General features: G+C 39.1%; 2 protein-coding genes across 4 annotated transcripts; both read right to left on the bottom strand.

Annotated features, from left to right (window-relative positions):
• Nucleotides 1–37: 37 nt before the first annotated feature.
• LOC125234923 (extensin-like) lies at nucleotides 38–1,615 on the bottom strand. Its single transcript, XM_048141346.1, has 3 exons — nucleotides 1,405–1,615; nucleotides 746–1,145; nucleotides 38–696 (listed from the first exon to the last, which is right to left on the bottom strand). Exons 1-3 carry the CDS (start codon nucleotides 1,561–1,563, stop codon nucleotides 38–40), a joined length of 1,218 nt encoding a protein of 405 aa, XP_047997303.1. The 5' UTR covers nucleotides 1,564–1,615.
• Nucleotides 1,616–6,377: 4,762 nt separating this feature from the next.
• On the bottom strand, nucleotides 6,378–17,164 carry LOC125234366 (protein PRRC1-like). 3 transcript variants are annotated; one of them, XR_007177993.1, is made up of 11 exons: nucleotides 17,051–17,164; nucleotides 16,457–16,616; nucleotides 15,622–15,776; nucleotides 15,059–15,177; nucleotides 14,256–14,402; nucleotides 13,316–13,418; nucleotides 12,529–12,699; nucleotides 11,828–12,017; nucleotides 9,632–9,760; nucleotides 7,470–7,547; nucleotides 6,378–6,771 (listed from the first exon to the last, which is right to left on the bottom strand). XR_007177993.1 is itself a non-coding variant. In XM_048140556.1 (10 exons), exons 2-9 carry the CDS (start codon nucleotides 16,595–16,597, stop codon nucleotides 9,635–9,637), a joined length of 1,152 nt encoding a protein of 383 aa, XP_047996513.1. In that variant the 5' UTR covers nucleotides 16,598–16,616; nucleotides 17,051–17,164; the 3' UTR covers nucleotides 7,328–7,547; nucleotides 9,632–9,634. The 3 variants fall into 3 exon arrangements, 2 of the variants coding, with proteins under 2 accessions (XP_047996513.1, XP_047996514.1); XM_048140556.1 differs by lacking the exon at nucleotides 6,378–6,771 and having other exon boundaries at nucleotides 7,328–7,547; XM_048140557.1 differs by lacking the exons at nucleotides 6,378–6,771; nucleotides 17,051–17,164 and adding an exon at nucleotides 16,871–17,019 and having other exon boundaries at nucleotides 7,328–7,547.
• Nucleotides 17,165–17,300: the final 136 nt, after the last annotated feature.

The raw sequence follows: 17,300 nt of genomic DNA, 5'->3' as shown, positions 1-17,300 counted from the left end.
AATTAAATCAATATATTTTCATATAAAATTCTCCAGCTTAAACGCGGTCTCCCTCAGCGGCGCCGGCGACGGCGACGGGCACGGGCGCGAGCAGGTCAGCGGGGTTCACCTCGGGGGCGCTGACGGCGATCACGTCGATGGGGTTCTCGGGGGCGATCACGATGGGCTCGGGGGCGGGGATGATCTCAATAGGAGTAGGGGCGGGGATAATCTCGATGGGGGTAGGTGCCGGGGCGATTTCGATGGGAGAAGGAGCGGGCACAATCTCGATGGGGGTAGGTGCGGGCACGATCTCGATGGGGGTAGGCGCGGGAACGATTTCAATTGGAGAGGGAGCGGGCACGATCTCAATGGGGGTAGGCGCGGGCACAATCTCGATGGGAGTAGGCGCGGGCACAATCTCGATGGGAGTAGGTACGGGCACGATCTCAATGGGGGTAGGCGCGGGAGCGATTTCAATTGGGGAGGGAGCGGGCACGATCTCAATGGGGGTTGGTGCGGGCACAATTTCGATGGGAGTAGGCGCGGGCACAATCTCGATGGGAGTAGGCGCGGGCACGATCTCAATGGGGGTAGGCGCGGGAGCGATTTCAATTGGAGAGGGAGCGGGCACGATCTCAATGGGGGTTGGTGCGGGCACAATCTCGATGGGAGTAGGCGCGGGCACAATCTCGATGGGGTAGGCGCGGGCACGATCTCAATGGGGGTAGGCGCGGGAGCGATCTCGATGGGAGTAGGCGCGGGCACAATCTCGATGGGGTAGGCGCGGGCACGATCTCGATGGGAGTAGGCGCGGGCACAATCTCGATGGGAGTAGGCGCGGGCACGATCTCGATGGGAGTAGGCGCGGGCACGATCTCGATGGGGGTAGGCGCGGGCACGATCTCGATGGGAGTAGGCGCGGGCACAATCTCGATGGGGGTAGGCGCGGGCACGATCTCAATAGGGGTAGGAGCGGGCACGACCTCGACGGGAGAAGGCACGATCTCAATGGGAGAAGGGGCGGGCACGGGCGAGGGGACCACGATCACGGGGGTGGGCTCGATCTCAGCGGGGGCCTCAGGAACAACGATGACGGGGGTAGGCTCGATCTCGGGGATCTCAGGCACCTCCACGGGAGCGGGCTGGACGGAGGCGGGGGACTCCTGAAACAATAAATAACAATTTTCCATATCTGATTGATTGTAAAAAACATGGTCACTCATAGAGAATTCAGAAATCCAAACTGAAGGTTTGCCAATTCGCTATGGATCGCAGAAAGGCGTTAAATGGATCGATCGCGTCCGTAACACTACGCTGCTCTCCAAAACTCGCATTATCATAGCAACTTTTTACGCATTCAATCACGCACACTCCACTCTGGAGTTCTTTGAGACTCGCTTAGATTAACAGAGTTCAGCTCACCTGGTTGATGTTGACGATGATCTGCACAAGGGGTTTGCCAGAAACGTCGTTGGTGGCCGGGTTCTGAATAGCCTCGGACAGCTCGTTGAGGGTCCACTGGGTGGTGGGCGCGGCGGCCGCGAGGGCCAGGACGGCAGCGAATACGGCGAAGAATTTCATTTTGAAATTTATATTTGCTGGAAGTGGAGATACTGGTCAGTGGCGCCAAAGAAGTTGTACAAGATACTAATTAGTCTAATTACCTATTTAAATGAAGTTCTTAGCTACTGAACAGTCTAATATGAATTTTGAGGAAGGCTATGCTTTTTCAGCTTGAAATACCTTTCGTAAGTTATATTTCTTGTTATGTAACAACTATAGCCCCTAACTACAACTTTGAGAATGCTTAGAAAACCGGACTAATTGTTAGGACGAAAGAAAAAATATAAATGATAGCTTTAAGTTCATCTCTCTAAAGGTATAAAAAATCTCAGAAGTAGAATACTTAATGAATATCTAGTAATTTGAACATTTTTAATAGTTATTTGTTATACAAGGGGGCAAAGTTGTATTTTAACGCCGAGTGTGGAATTGAAAAACGAGCAAGTGAAAGGATTCTATAGTTGAACCACGAGCGAAGCGAGTGGTTCGAGAATAGAATCCTGAACTTGCGAGTTTTTTAACACACGAGAAGTAAAATACATTTGCACCCGAGTGTAACACAAAACTTTTCCCCTCACTATAGCGAGGAAACTACAACGCAAAAAATGCGTTTATTACTGCTACCAGTAGTTCGACAGGTGGTAAATCATCTTTATTACTAGATTCACCTACTTTTATCAATTTTAAAGCAGTTAATTTGACTTTATTCAAGGTCAAATTACTTTACCCACTAGTGGATAAAATGCGTTTTTACCCGCTGGTATTAAAGGACAAAACACGTCTTTCCGAGGTAGTGAGGGGAAAATACTCTTTTTCTGTTAGACAGTTGGCAAAGAGAAGGGAATGTAGGTATATGGACCTATACATTTCATGAATCTTCAACAAAGTCTTCAACAAAATTAAAGTTAAAGAAACTGTACAATTAAATTATTGAGCGAAGACGATTGGCACTTACCGAATCGCTGAACGATTTAATTTTCGCTGCTTCGTCCTCAATATTTATACCATTTTGAATTGATAATTTTTGAATATCTTGCAGTAGTTTATGATGGGATTAACGAAATAATCAGCCAACATTATACGACTGTAGATTTGTGAAATTTGTTATAGATAACTTTATTGTTAATAAAATTTATCTTTGTGAAAGCGTGCAGTTTGAGACAATGTTTCTGTCATCAAAGGGGCTCCCGCCGCCCTCTCAGACACAGAAATGCACAGAACCTTTAAACTTTTATATAAATAAAATAAAAACAAATAAATAAAATAATCCTTATTGCCACATATTATCCTAACAACTATAACTATGGCTAACTTATATCTAACTATATCTATGGTTAACTTATATCTACTATGAAGGTAAAGGGTCCCAGTCTCAGCGTGTGCAGCGCCAAACGGCTCTGCGCTGGTTTTCAGACTGGTCCCGGACGGAGTGGGGACGATCGTCACTGGCAAGCTTAAAGTATGGTATAATAAATAGTATAGGCTGTGTGGGGTATGTAAGTGTAGTGTATGTGGTGTAGATAAGAGTATTTTACACACATAGCCTCGTAAGACCCACCTTAGCTAGTTTTCCCATTCTGAATTTGAACCTTGTTCTGTAAGTAAATTGGTAAGAATTTAATTTGTTTCAAAAATCAATGTATTCTATTCTTAATGATCCACACTCCCCTGGATATCTAAAATCTCTTTTTAATTTTTCTGATGCTTCGCGGGTCCGTCAGTTTCGCTCTACCGGCAATCTCACTCTTTCCTCTTCACCGTACGGGCTTCATGTCATACTCTTTCGCCATTCAGGTCATCCGCCTCTGGAACGGTCTATCACTTTTTTTTGAGATTTGGAAATTTTTATGTGGTTTCTATTACTTAGAATCGCAAGCTCTTTCAATTCTAATAGGAGAAAAAAAGTGTCCCAAGGTTTTTTTCCCATTTCATTGCCATTTTTTCATACATTTTGTATGGCGGTAACGGAATGGAAGGTTCGAAAAAATGTATGGAAATCTTGGAACATTTTTTTCTCCCAGGATCGAAAGAGCTCGCGATTCTGAGTATTAATCGCGTAAAAAATACCCATGTTACAAAAAAAGTGGGGTGGACAACAACAACTTTGAAAAAAATGGCCCAAATACGAACGTTTCCGGAAAAATACGAAGGAAACCCTTTTCGCACTATATCTGTACGGTCAGCCAAGAAAGTGGTTTACCACTTTTCGACTCTATAAGGTCGAAAAGTGGTAAACCACTTTTTTGGCTGACCGTACATTGGGCCTTACGAGGATACAGCAGTTCAAAGGCACTGAAGTTATGTACGAGTGTAGGCAGAGTTTTTTAAAGATTTTTATGACAGGATTGTTGATCCTGCCATGCATTCCATCCGGCCTCAACGCTCGGATGTTTACGCTTTGTACGTCCCTCGTAAAGGGTTCTATGATCTAATCATCCGGCTTGCTGCCGATCCGTCGAAATAATTAGTTGATATGTATATAGCTCACGAAGTCGCGGCAGTTTTGGCCCCACTCCTTTTTAGGGTTCCGACCCAAAAATGTACAAAAGGAACCCTTATGATGCCGGTCTGTCCGTCTGTCTCTCACATTACAAAATATCTCGAGAACTACTTCTGCTATCGACTTCTTTATTTTATTTTGTAGGTCCCATAAAATTCTTCCCTAACGAGGTATTCCCGATCAACTACAGTATGGGGTTCTTCAAAAAAGGAGAGTAAGGTACAGCGGGGCAAATCTCGACTGGGGGGCAATTGGAACTAATGCATTTTTCCATTATTGCACTATGATGTTGAGTTCTAAATGTATCCACTGAACACGCCTACCAAATATAACCGGTGGACACTATTTTAATAATGCAAACATTGTAAAACATGGAAAAAATGGACCAGTTACATTTATCCCCCAAGGAGTGTAGTACCTACAAGTTTCTAATGGGTCGGCAATGCGCATTTGTGTTGTGCCCCTTGAGTTGCAGGCGTCCATGTTACGGTAACCGCTCTCCATCCGGCGGGCCGCATACCTGTTTGCCACCGACGTGGTATAAAAAAAAGTACTCTACGGTTTCTTACCTACATTCTGCAGAGATAACTGATCAAGTGATCACTCATACCACCTCATACATAGAATATCGAGGGTTTACTGGTGAAACCTGATAAGTTGAGCAAACTAGTTTTTGAAATTGCAATTTTCACAATGTTGTTATTTCAAGGACAAATTATCTCGATTTATCGGGTTTCTACCAGTAAAACTGACACCAACCATCTAACAAGTATTAGTCGGCAAGACATTTTTTTTGTGGCGCCATCTAAATGGTGGAGTTAACCCTCTTAGGCATTTTCGTTGGTATGATCTTGTTATATTAATTTATGCTCATACATAGAATATGTCAGCAAGGATGGGGGTATTGGGGGTTAGTCGTTTCTGCAGCTTATGGAAATATGCAGGTACACGGTGGAAATAGCAGGAAAACCAAATAATAAGTTCAATAATAATTTTCGTCAATATTTTTTATTCTTAAATATATTTTCAAGTAACTTATAAATATAATTAATGTAAAATGGTACATATATATTGTTTACTTATTTAATTTCATAATAAGTTTTCATAACTTCATATAATAGTCAAGACCGTGTAGGTACCTACACTACACGTAACAGTTGTGCTTTAAGCCATTTCATAATTAAAATACATTGTAAATAAAATAAAATTGTATAGTATTTTTCAAAGATGAAGATTAACAGTGACAGGAGTCCTCCCCAATTGAGCAATTCTGCTTTATTCCATTAGTGGAAACTGTTTTGGCTCATGTGTTAGTCATGTAACTCTGTTTGTTTCCCAATAAAGATAAAATAAAAAAAATAAAAAATATATTATTTTTAACGTTAACCTCGTTAGACCCAATGTAGGGTCCACCAATTTGAATCCTAGACACTCTAGAACCCTCTCTTATGGACACAGTACTGTATTTCTCATAGAATTCACTTCTACGTTAACTGTGAAATGGTTCTACAGTGGCCGTATGACTCAAATTAGTTGACTGTATTGTACCTGTTACAATCTAAGTTTCATGATTTTCATAAACCAAATATTTATTTGTTTCACTCTTTTAAAACAAACAAAATTCATACTAATTTACTTATGGACTAAGAGCCCAAAGCCGGCGCAAATGGTCAGGAAATGTGATTATCAAGTCCTTACAGTATTTCTAACACATTTGTATATAAAAATCAGCCTTGGAAATTTAAGGGAAGTTAGTGTTTTAAAAAAAAACCTTATAGCAAAAAAATGCCCGACGGGCCGAACTAGGTAATATGCAGACATTAAAGGTCGATACGAACTCAACATTATCCCAAAGTTTCATCCTTGAGAAAATGAGGAAGGTCTGGCGGCCCTGGGCTTTTAGTCCATTATACAACAAGGTTTTTTTTTTCAGAATAGGTACGCCCAAGAACCCAATATTGCGCCAATATTCAGATCTGAGATTGGGGTGCTGAGCGATAGCCTTATTATTAGCATGCCGAACTAGGTGTAGGTGATTATGGAATATCATAATTATAATTAATACTTAGGCAAAACTAATATTTCTTACAAGGTACAGCGGGGCAAATCTCGACTGGGGGACAAATGTAACTGGTCCATTTTTCCATGTTTTACAATGTTTGCATTATTAAATAGAGTGTCCATATGGTAGGCGTGTTCAGTGGATACATGTATAAATCGACATCATAGTGTAATAATGGAAAAAATGGATTAATTACAATTGCCCCCAGTCGAGATTTGCCCCGCCGTACCTTATTACAATGTGGCGTTGTGTTTTTTCTGTATAACTTATAATTGCATTTATAAGTAGCTATATTACATGTGGTATTACATGCCCAAAGGGTCCTTATGATGTATCTGCGATAAGGACTAATTTCTGATAAAAACGTCCTTCAAGCACAAAAACCATTTTGGCCATTGAAAACCACCTATTACTAAAAAAAGTCTAAGTAGTTCTCGAGACATTTAGCAATGTGACAGACAAACTTTTTTTTTTACCTTTCTAAATAACGAACCAATATGTGGTTTCCCATCAGAAAATGATCTCTTATGCAAAGAACTTTTAGGCACAGAACGCCAATTTCTTTTTTCAGGCCCTAGAGGAGATTAGGACCATCATAATTATACAATAGGTGTGTTGTGTATTATTTATATCACGTAACAAGCTTAATCTAAGTATACTCCTACAGTCGGTTCATCTTTACTTGTCCTATCATGTAAACAAACGAAACGTCAAATATGATCAAAGACAATTACTAGTGATTGGAAATGTCGATAAAATGATGTATTAACGATAATTTGTAAATAAACGCTGCTAACGTCATCAGAGGATTTTCAATTTTACGTCACACAATATCTATGTAAAAACCAAAATTTAATTAGGTTTCGTCGCATTTGCAACAATCCTATGGAAAAGGCTAGTACAGTATTCATTTTTAACACTAATACAACAAAAAATATACTGATATAATATTTATTGTAAAGAGGTAATAAAAACTTTAAAAAAGTCGGTTAATAAATCTGATAAATTATTGTAATTAATATCAACGCATTTTTTCCAAGCTATACAAACTCAAACGTTAATATCGATCGTTCATAACGATAAGTTGTCATCTCAACATTACGAGTCATAGACAATCTAGACTTCGTAATGTCAGGAGTTTTTGATGTCATCCGTTCGTAATTACAATTATTGATGAAAATCGTTATATAAATGATATTTTTCAGTTTCGTTTTTTGATTGATTTCAATACTTTGTGAGTTTCTTTAAGTGTATAATAACATTTTTAGTGATGGTTAATGTGCAATTCCAGAGAAAAGTGAGATAATGTTTTCCAGCAGTGTTTGTATACATGATTGGACAAGTATGGTTGAACTGAGTGTAATAGATTTCATTAGCGTAATATACAAATACGGTCTGGTATCCTAGGTAGGTACATCAGTCAAAATTCCGGGAGCAAATCTATAACAAAATCAACATGTTTATTATTACTTTGTAGGCAAATCTTAACTATATTATTTGGTTCAATTCGTTCTTCAGTCGTATTGATAAGGACTTAGATGTAGTGCGAAAAGAGTTGCCTTCGTATTGTTCCGGAAATGTACGAACGTGTAGGGTTGCAAATAGAAAAAAAACCAAATGTTTTTTTTTTCAGAATTGTGAAAATAAACATGAAAAAAAACCGAGCACCATGGTTTTCCGACAACATTCAACGAGCAACATTCAGTATTCAAACGTTTATTGGGGAATCCCCGATGCGGCGTGCAGCGTGGAGAGGCGGTGGTGCCAACAGAAAATAGTGATAACTACCAACTACAGATTTCGTAAATGTTACTTTTATAAGACCAGAAATTAAAGTTATTTGATTAAATTCGTTTAATAGTTAACATTAAGTCTAAAAAACCGTAGAAAAGTATTAACTGTATGTACTGTATTAAATATTAGACGCGCTCAATCTCCTACTTCTTTTAAGATACTTCTCAAGCTTCACTTTTTATCTGATCATTGATCAATGATACCTTGATAGACTTATGTCCCCTATAGCTGGCATGTAATTTGTTATATATATATATGTATTTGTATGTTTATGTATTGTATTTTATTTTTATGTGTGTAGTATATTGTTTTGCGTAGTATAGTTTGTGCTAGATTTCCTCTAAGTCTACATTTAGTACACCTACTTACAAGGTTAAATTTATTATTCTCCACTACCTAGGTTGTCTGGAAGAGATCGCTCTTTAGCGATAAGACCGCCTCTTGTTTTACCTCTTAAGTTGTTGTTTATACTTGCTATGTTGTTTCGTGTATTGAGGTGTGCAATAAAGAGTATTTGTATTGTATTGTATTGTAACTGCTTTGCAAATTTTGAGATTTCGCACATTAGAAAAAAAACATACTCCAGAAAAATAACTGTTTTTTTTCACGGTTTTTTTTTTCATGTTTTTTTTTTTCAAGCCAGAAAAAAAACCGTTTTTTGCAACCCTACGAACGTGTCATGCTATTTCAGTCAGTCTCAGTACAAGATGTACTGACATTGACTGAACTAGCATGACAAATACGAACGTTTCCGAAGGAAACCCTTTTCGCACTACATCTGTACTAAGTCGTCATAAGGCAGAGAGATTTTTAGAAGTATGCTTTTAAAGAAACTTTATGACAAAGCGATATAGGGTCAATAGGGATAAGTATGTCAGGCCTTATTACTCATTGTCACAGGTTTTTTGCGACTTCATACTTTTGGCACTTTGTTACCAAAGACTTATGTAACTCCGTATAGACAGATAAAGTCTAAAAAAAAACGTACCTCAAAACCATACAGAAAAAGGTACGGTGAGCTAGATGGCGATACACCTTTGGGGTACGCTCGGCTAGATGGCGCTAATATTAATATTTGACATTTTAACACATATCAAGCTAAGAATATGGGCCAAATTGTCAAAGCGGAGGTTCAAAAGTTTTAAGCCTGTATCGAGAGATGGCAGTCTATGCACTGTGATTACACATTTTACTTTGACAGTGATTCTCTTAATACTCGATCCTCTTTGTTGTTACTCAGGGTTAGTGGTGAACGTATGAACTATAAACTGATCATAGTTCAAACAGACCAGCCAAGTGTCAATACCAGACACACTTACCCGTAACCGTATTGACCTGTTGTTTGTGAAGGGCATTGAACATATAGCCTGTCAACCAAATTTTGGCAGTAGCAATGTATATCAAACTAAAGTATGGTATCCCTATGAAACGAACAAAAACCAGCAATGTACGTCGAACAGCCACAGATTTTTTTTTCAAGGGGCTCGCTCCTTCCTTACGAATTAGATAATGTATTAAAAAGGGACGGATATGTGCTAGTTATTTCTCTTTTTGGTAGGGTGGAGATTTCCACAGATAACATACAAATGACGCGCGAATTTCCACCGATTTTCAAAACTAGTGTTGCTAGCCCGTGATTTTTCAAATTTGCCGCCTTTTTCTAGTGACAAGATTTGGTTGACGGTCTATAGTAACTTAGTCAGCAAAAATAAAAGAATTGCAAGTCATACCGTTCATATTTCCGCAGCGGACACCGCCAGCAGCTTCTTATAAGAGCCTGCTAGTGACTTCGCGGCTAACAATAGAAGTTCACGGCGGCTTACACCAGTGCTCGCTTCATGCCATTGTGTGTGTGGCACCTGCGAACATAAGCGCAGTTAAAACTGTCTTCTATGTCAAGAATACTTTCTATAGTAGGTATATGCACTCTGCATTGGGGTAATTTCGAAGCACAGAAATGCTTGGGTAATTTCGAAAGGGGAATCTTGATATGATGGAAATAATGGTGATTTTTAAGTGAGTTTCGAAATTAAGCCACTTTCGAAATTACCCCAATGCACCCTATATAACTATAAATCAGCGCAAAAAAATTATGTTTTCAATCGAGGCAACGTTACTACAAATGACTTAATATTAAATTAAGCCTTGAATTCTCTATTTTTCTACTACTACTATATACGCCAATATTGTAAATAGTAAAATTAAATCTTTCAGTAAATTTGTTGTTTAAGTTTAGTATCTTAGATATAAAGGAAGATTATTAATCCCTATATTTATTTATATCTGAAAGGTATTAGTATGGAAATGACGGCTGATAGAGAGGAATGGAGGAAGATGATCTGCTGCGCCGACCCCAAATAATGGGAAAAGGGCAAAGGAATGATGATGATTTATTTATATCTAAAAGGAGACAAAAGCAAAACCAAAATAGCGAGGCAGAGCACATGAAACTGCTTAAGTTTAACTACAATTAGCGGGTTGAAAGAAAACAAAATTGTGATACTGCAGTTTTAGGTTGCTGGACCGTCGCCCACAACACAATTGAACCCATATCCCACAATCGACTTCTACTACACCCATGGGAGTAAAGGGGTGGAAAAAATCTTAACCCCTTACCATACAGGGGTCACTAAACATATTTTTAAATGTTTGATGTCCGCGAAATAGTTCTACTTCAAAACATTTCTTGTCTAGGTTAAATATTATGTCAACAACAATAACATATTAATTATTAAACTAGAATTATCTTTATCTTATTGGTCAATAAACGAAAGGCAGTAAATAGAATAGATACATTTATTATCAGCAAATCATATGCCACAAAAATGATTACATAAGCTTAATAAGCCTGCTATAAACGACAAGCTTCCTTAGTTATTAACTTTATCAATTTCAGCAACACGAGTAACGTGCATTCGTGATAATGATATTTGTAATCAACTAATGGGACCTAAATCTATATACTAATATATATTTAATATAATAAATGGGACAGTGTGTGTGTCTTTTTGTTTGTCCGTCTTTCACGGCAAAACAGAGCGACTTATTGACGTGATTTTTCATCGAGAGGGACAAAGGCTACTTAATACTTTGTCTCTTTCTGACCCCTCACTTCTCTAAGGCAGCGTTCCCACTTAAGCGTCGCGTGTCTCGGGGCGCGCAACGGACGTCTCCGCCACGCCGCCTGAATGTAACTCAAAAAACGTCTCCTCAGTACATTTTGTATAGGAAGGACGTAGACGCGCCCCAGGCGGCGTGGCGGCGACGTGACGCGCGCCGCGCCGCCTGGGGGCGCGTCTTTTAGATGTGCACCTCAGGACATGCGTCTTTTAGATGTGGCCGGTCCCTAAAACGGGGGGTGCAGGTTTGAATGGAGCGCAATTTTCGAATTTAACGCGAGCGAAGCCGCGGGCTAAAGCTAGTGTAAAATAAATATGTCAAGTATAACGGGTAACGGGCAGCATATGATTAAAAGAAAGAAATGAGTGCTGGGATGACGAAAGATAGAGAATGGAAGAGAAGTTGTACCAAACCCATATAACGTAGGATAAGGGTAGGAAGAAGATGTAAAGTATATGTGAGTTTTCACATTATCCGATACGATATCGGATGTCGGAAGGATATCAAAGGCAAAAATCGAATATGGCGGCTTAAATGTATGGGATATCGGTCCTACATCCGATATCGGATTAGAAAATATGAAAACGCACTAACGGGAGGGGTATTTCAGTGTGGCTAGAGGACTGTCGGCCATGACAGACGGAACAGTGACACTGAACGACTGAACCCTGTCTGTATATGTGCGTAGTCTTCTGGCGTGTTGGCGCGTGCCGCTGCGACCGCGGCCGCGGGCACTGGGCAGCCTTGGGACTGTAGTTCAATACCCGAGGGAGGATAGCAGCTATGTAAACAGAATACTAAGGTACCTGTAAACTGTCGGCCATGACAGATGGCACAGTGACGCTGAACCCTGTCTGTATATGTGCGTAGTCTTCAGGCGTGTTGGCACGTGCCGCTGCGACCGCGGCCGCGGGCACTGGGCAGCCTTGGGACTGTAGTTGCAGTTCGATTCCGAGGGAAGGCTGGGAGAGGACTAGCAGGTCTATCGCGTACCATCTATTGAGAAAAGAGCAAAGTTAGCTTTATCATTTTTCTTACTTCATTAATTTAACATATTCGCTATCAGACAAAAAATGGCGCACTACTATACGTCAGAAATCGTAGTCTATAACCACCCGTTTGTATGGCAAGAACCCGCCCAGCGGGTTGTCCGACGTCTGAGCAAAGTTCACGGGGCACCAGGCGGGTTTTTGGTAATGAAAATGTTAATAATTGACTTAAGGTAAATAAAGTACATATTCATATCCGTTTGGCTTAAGTTAATATTTCAATTAAAGAGGTCACAGCAATATCCTTGGAATGGTCAAACTTTGCATTAAATAAGTAACAATCTTTGTGCAAGCAATGGAAGCCCTTATTTCTTAATTAAGCGTCCGACTTCATAAAACATCGCCACTTCTCTAAAGCAAATATTTTACCCCACAAAAAAATCCTGGTCACGGCACCAAATTGTAACGCGTCGAATAAAACTGTTCTTGGAAAAACTGGTGTTTACTGTTGTGTTTACCTGTCAGCAACTGCCTCATGCAAGAAGCCCTCGACAGCTACAATAGGTATGTTGTTATGCACTTCAGTATGTGCTGAGCGGATTTCAGCGATGCGCTGCTTGGCGGCCGCATAGGCTGCGGCGTAACCTACTGGTTGTGCTGCCGTTACATCGCTCTGGGCCTCGTAGCCTCTGGAAAACCCAATATATTACTATTTAGCCCTATGACATTTTCTATGCGGTGGTATTTCTCGATTTTTTTTTATTTCTTTTTTAACTAAAGGTGTACGTTTAAAGGTTTTTGATAGAAGTTGGTTACTAAAAACTACATAATGCAAACTAAAATCAGTATAACACTTTAAGTTCTCGCATTTTGTACACATTTTTTTAAAGACACAAATGGGTCGAACGCGATGAACAAATACGGGTAGATCAATTTTATTTGTCTATCCCGAACATTTATAAAAACTATTAGCGGGTAGTTTGACGTTGTTTACATCTCCATTGACATTTCGCTGGGACGTCTGTCTTCCGCGACCACGGCTAGTGCAACCTGGCCGAAACGTTGGATAAAAGGTAATAATGTTATTTTATCGCGTTCGACCCATGTGTGTCTCTAAAATCAGTGTGATATTTTAATCAGTTACACTTGTTGTTTCAGTAATTCAATTTTACTAACAAAGCTTCCGTATTTGCTTTGTTAGTGACTGACTGGAAGCTTTGTTAGTAAAATTAACATAATTATATAAATATCCATTTTCACTAAATTTTTAATTATACAGTTTTGCTAAATAATAGGAGAACTTACGTGACAGTTGCTTTGCCGAAAACAATTTGAAACGCCTCTCGAACGGGCGATATTTTGACGTCCTTGTCCGAAGCTACCACTATATTCACGTCGCCGCCGCTGTCTGTAGGTAATAACAAAATATTACTAATTAGTTTATACCGGTCTGGCCTAGCGGGTAGTGACCCTGCCTGCTAAGCCGCGGTACCGGTTTCGAATCCCGGTAAGGGCATTTATTTGTGTGATGAGCAGTGAACACAGATATTTGTTCCTGAGTCATGGATGTTTTCTATGTGTAATATGTATTTGTATATTATATATATCGTTGCTGAGTACCCACAATACAAGCCTTCTTGAGCTTACCGTGGGGCTCAGTCAATCTGTGTAAAAATGTCCTATAATATTTATTTATTTATTTATATGTTCCAAAAAAGATCTAGGAAATTGAGTATCATTATGTATGTTTGGATAGTCGTAAAGAACAAAAAGTTGCAATCACGTCACCAGTTTTTTTAAGTTGTATCATCAAATCATCATTATTATGTCTTGGCCGGCTTCGACCACGGCAATTCAATGATAAGTTACAGTCGTAGAGCTAATTTTAAGAGCTCAGGCAGTCTAGCCCAAACCTGCGTTCACATGTGCGAGTTCATAAATGAGTAGAAAGCGACTTCAGGATATGTTGATAGGTTTTTTATATATGCCGATGCACTTTAGTTGTGTTTGTCTACCATCTCCTATTTTCCTCTCTTAGTTATTTTAAGGTTAGCTGGAAGAGATCCCTGAAAAGGATAAGCTCGTACATAACCATTATAAATTATTCACTGTACTTGTAATTTGTTCTGTGCGATAAAGTGTTTACTACTACAAATTCAAGTATGAATTCGCGTGCGAAAACGCATGTTATGCTAGACCGCCTGGTAGCTAACGTAATCTATTCTAGCGGCAAAAATATACATACTGAGGTACTCCTTCATCTGTGGGTCGAGTGTAGTAATCATAGAGTCCACAGAGTTCTTCGCCTTCTCAGCCACGCGCTGCAGAATCCCTCCAGACGCAACCGCTCCCTTTACCCAGGTAAATAGGCCAGTGCCCGGCATTATGTCGCCTGCCAACAAATACATGATTCAGGGAACATAGCCAAATGCACAAACGCTTACGATAATATCGTTATCGAAGCTAGTTATCTCTATCGCTCTTCCGTATTGGCGCGACAGAGCCAGACTGGTTTTCTATCGGCATCTAGCGTCAACTATTTTCGTTTTGTTTAGGCCGGCAGGTTCGTGCCAAGAAGAAAAACAATTGGCAACAATGTGAGTTGGAACTTGTGAGTTTGATAGAGAGTTCAAAAATGCATGAAACAGAATTGATAGGAAATATTAGGCAAATATTAGCGCCACCGTAAAACCTCGTATTTCGATACCTATCATTTCCTGGCTTGATACAAGTTGATATTCCCGCCTAGTTTTTAGTGCAGGTTCTACAAAAAACTAAAAATTAGATTTTTTTAAATTCTTTAATGTTCAGTTAATCTAGGTGAGAATTCCCGCTTTTATAAAGCTAGGGAATACACATACAGGTATCTTAGATAAAGAGAATTAGAATAGAACAAAGTAAGGGACTACTGAAACATGAAAATAACAATAATATTAGCAAGTTTCGTAATTATAAGCCTCTTAAAAATAATAATGCCTACAAAAATACTGAAAGCAAACAACTTATTTGGGAGATAATCCTAATAGGAGTTAGATAAAAAAAACATACCAAGTTTGTCCACTTCAGACATCGTATCTGGCAAGGAATCAGGCGACTGTGTATTTTGGGAATCCTCTGGAGACCTTATTGACAGCATGGGTTCTCCTTTACTTGGTGGTATAGCAGGGCTGGGGATAAATAAATATAGTTGTAGGAAAAAATACTTGGCGCCAGATTTCAGTTGAATGGCAATGTTAATACTGTATCTTACTAGAAAAGTTTTATTTTATTTTTTACTATAAAAGTTGGTAAACTAGGTACCAATGGAAGATTTGGCTTAAAACCCAGTGGGCTTGGACAAAGGATAGACAGAAAGAGGGTACAGAAATAAATGATTATAAGAGTTAAGAAAGTGGAGAAGACTGCAAATATGCCCATTGGTGGATTTCTGAGTATGAGTATTAGTGAAATTATGATTATTATACTTTCACAGGATGTACTCTCAAATTTTCTGCCATTATGTGACACTCTAACAAACATGATCATGATGATGATGATGATAATATGTTTGAAACAAACATATTAACTGAGTTCAACCTATAACATTAGTACCATATTAGACTAATCATTACCAAAATCTGTCAGGTGAATCAGGCTGCACTGGTACAGCAGGGATTATCGCAGGAGCAATAGGCACTGATGTGGGAGCAACGGGTGGTGTAGGGGCAATTGACACCGGTGGAGCGGGAGCTAGAGTAGCTGCCAACTCTGGCGGCAGCTGTGGTACCTGTACAAATACAAATAGTCACTATTTAAAAAAAACTTGTATCTTCGCCTGTCAATGAAAAGAAAATTGCAGTAAGTATGTATGGAATGCATATAGACTTACTGCGTTTTAACTTTGAGGAGAAACATGAGATACGAGATTTTTTTCAAAGTCTCAACGAAATACTCTTTATTGCACACCTCAATACAGAAAACAACATAGTTAAGTATAAACAACAACTTAAGAGGTAAAACAAGAGACGGTCTTATTGCTAAAGGGTGATGTCTTCCAGACAACCTAGGGAGTGGAGAATAATAAATTTAACCTTGTAAGTAGGTGTGTACTAAATGTAGACTTAGAGGAAATCTAGCACAAACACCTGTAATGTTAATCATAGTTTTTATTGCAAAATTACTGAATAGATACTAAAAAAGGGGATATTTTTATTTTTGTAACCATGTGTAAAGGCTGATACAAACAGTGGGAGTCTGTCTGTATTGGCTATAAGCCCTGTAGCTACAATTGTAGTAACCAAAAACTGAAACTACTTGTTCTAATGAATAGGCCATAATTAGCAGCATTAGGATTTAGACAAAGCCACAGAAACAAAAGATGTTAGACTAACTCGAAACTTGATTTTTATAATATTATGAAAACAATTTTCCATAAGTCTAGCATTTGAAAATGAATAATAAACATACCACAGCAACAGGTACAGGTGCCGGACTGGTGGTTACAAAGTTGGGAAGCTGTGAAGGAGGCGCCACGCTCGACAGCAGGTTCCCTGGGGCCGCCGCCGGCACCGGCGCGTCGGGGATGCGTTTCTTCTCATTGTTGCTCATAATGGTGTTCTACAATCAACTGTTTTCAAATGTAAACATTAATTTTATTTAACATTAAGTTTAGGGAGACAATAAATAAATATTTATAGAAAACATTTACTTGATCGTCATTCATAACATGTTTTCAACCCTAGTGTGTTTTTTTATAAAACCTTAACAGATTCTTATCAGATATTCGTTTAATAACATTCGGAACTTTCCGTATCGAGTCAAGTTTTGAAGCATTTCTAATTACTTTATAAATGGTAGTGAAAAACAGTGTAGCAAGCATACCGTGTTTACTTCTGCAGTTCACATCAAACAAACAAACATCAATCGCATTTTACTAGGACACGTAAGTTGCGAGGTGTCAAATTCATAAATGAACTAGTGTAAATATCATTCGTAAGTTGATATCATGGTTGAAACTGTAAGAAATATGTATATTTTAGCAGAATCAATAAAAGTATATACCTTCAGGGAACAAAGAACAAGGATTTTCTCTCTTTTAAGTTGAAAAATAAAATACTGTGATGGAATTTTTGGGATTGTTTGACATTGACACTGACAGCTCGGCTCAGCTGACAGTTCAGAAATCATTACCATAATATTTTATGAGCGATTTAATTTATTAGAACTACGCTGACGTACAATGTATGAGCCTTTTATACGTTGTCTCAAACAGACAACTGCGACATGTCTATAGAAAAAGAGAAAAAACAGT

This window comes from Leguminivora glycinivorella, chromosome 16 (assembly GCF_023078275.1).
Source record: "Leguminivora glycinivorella isolate SPB_JAAS2020 chromosome 16, LegGlyc_1.1, whole genome shotgun sequence".
Taxonomy (NCBI): Eukaryota; Metazoa; Arthropoda; class Insecta; order Lepidoptera; family Tortricidae; genus Leguminivora; species Leguminivora glycinivorella.
This window is presented reverse-complemented; position numbering and strand designations above follow the sequence as displayed.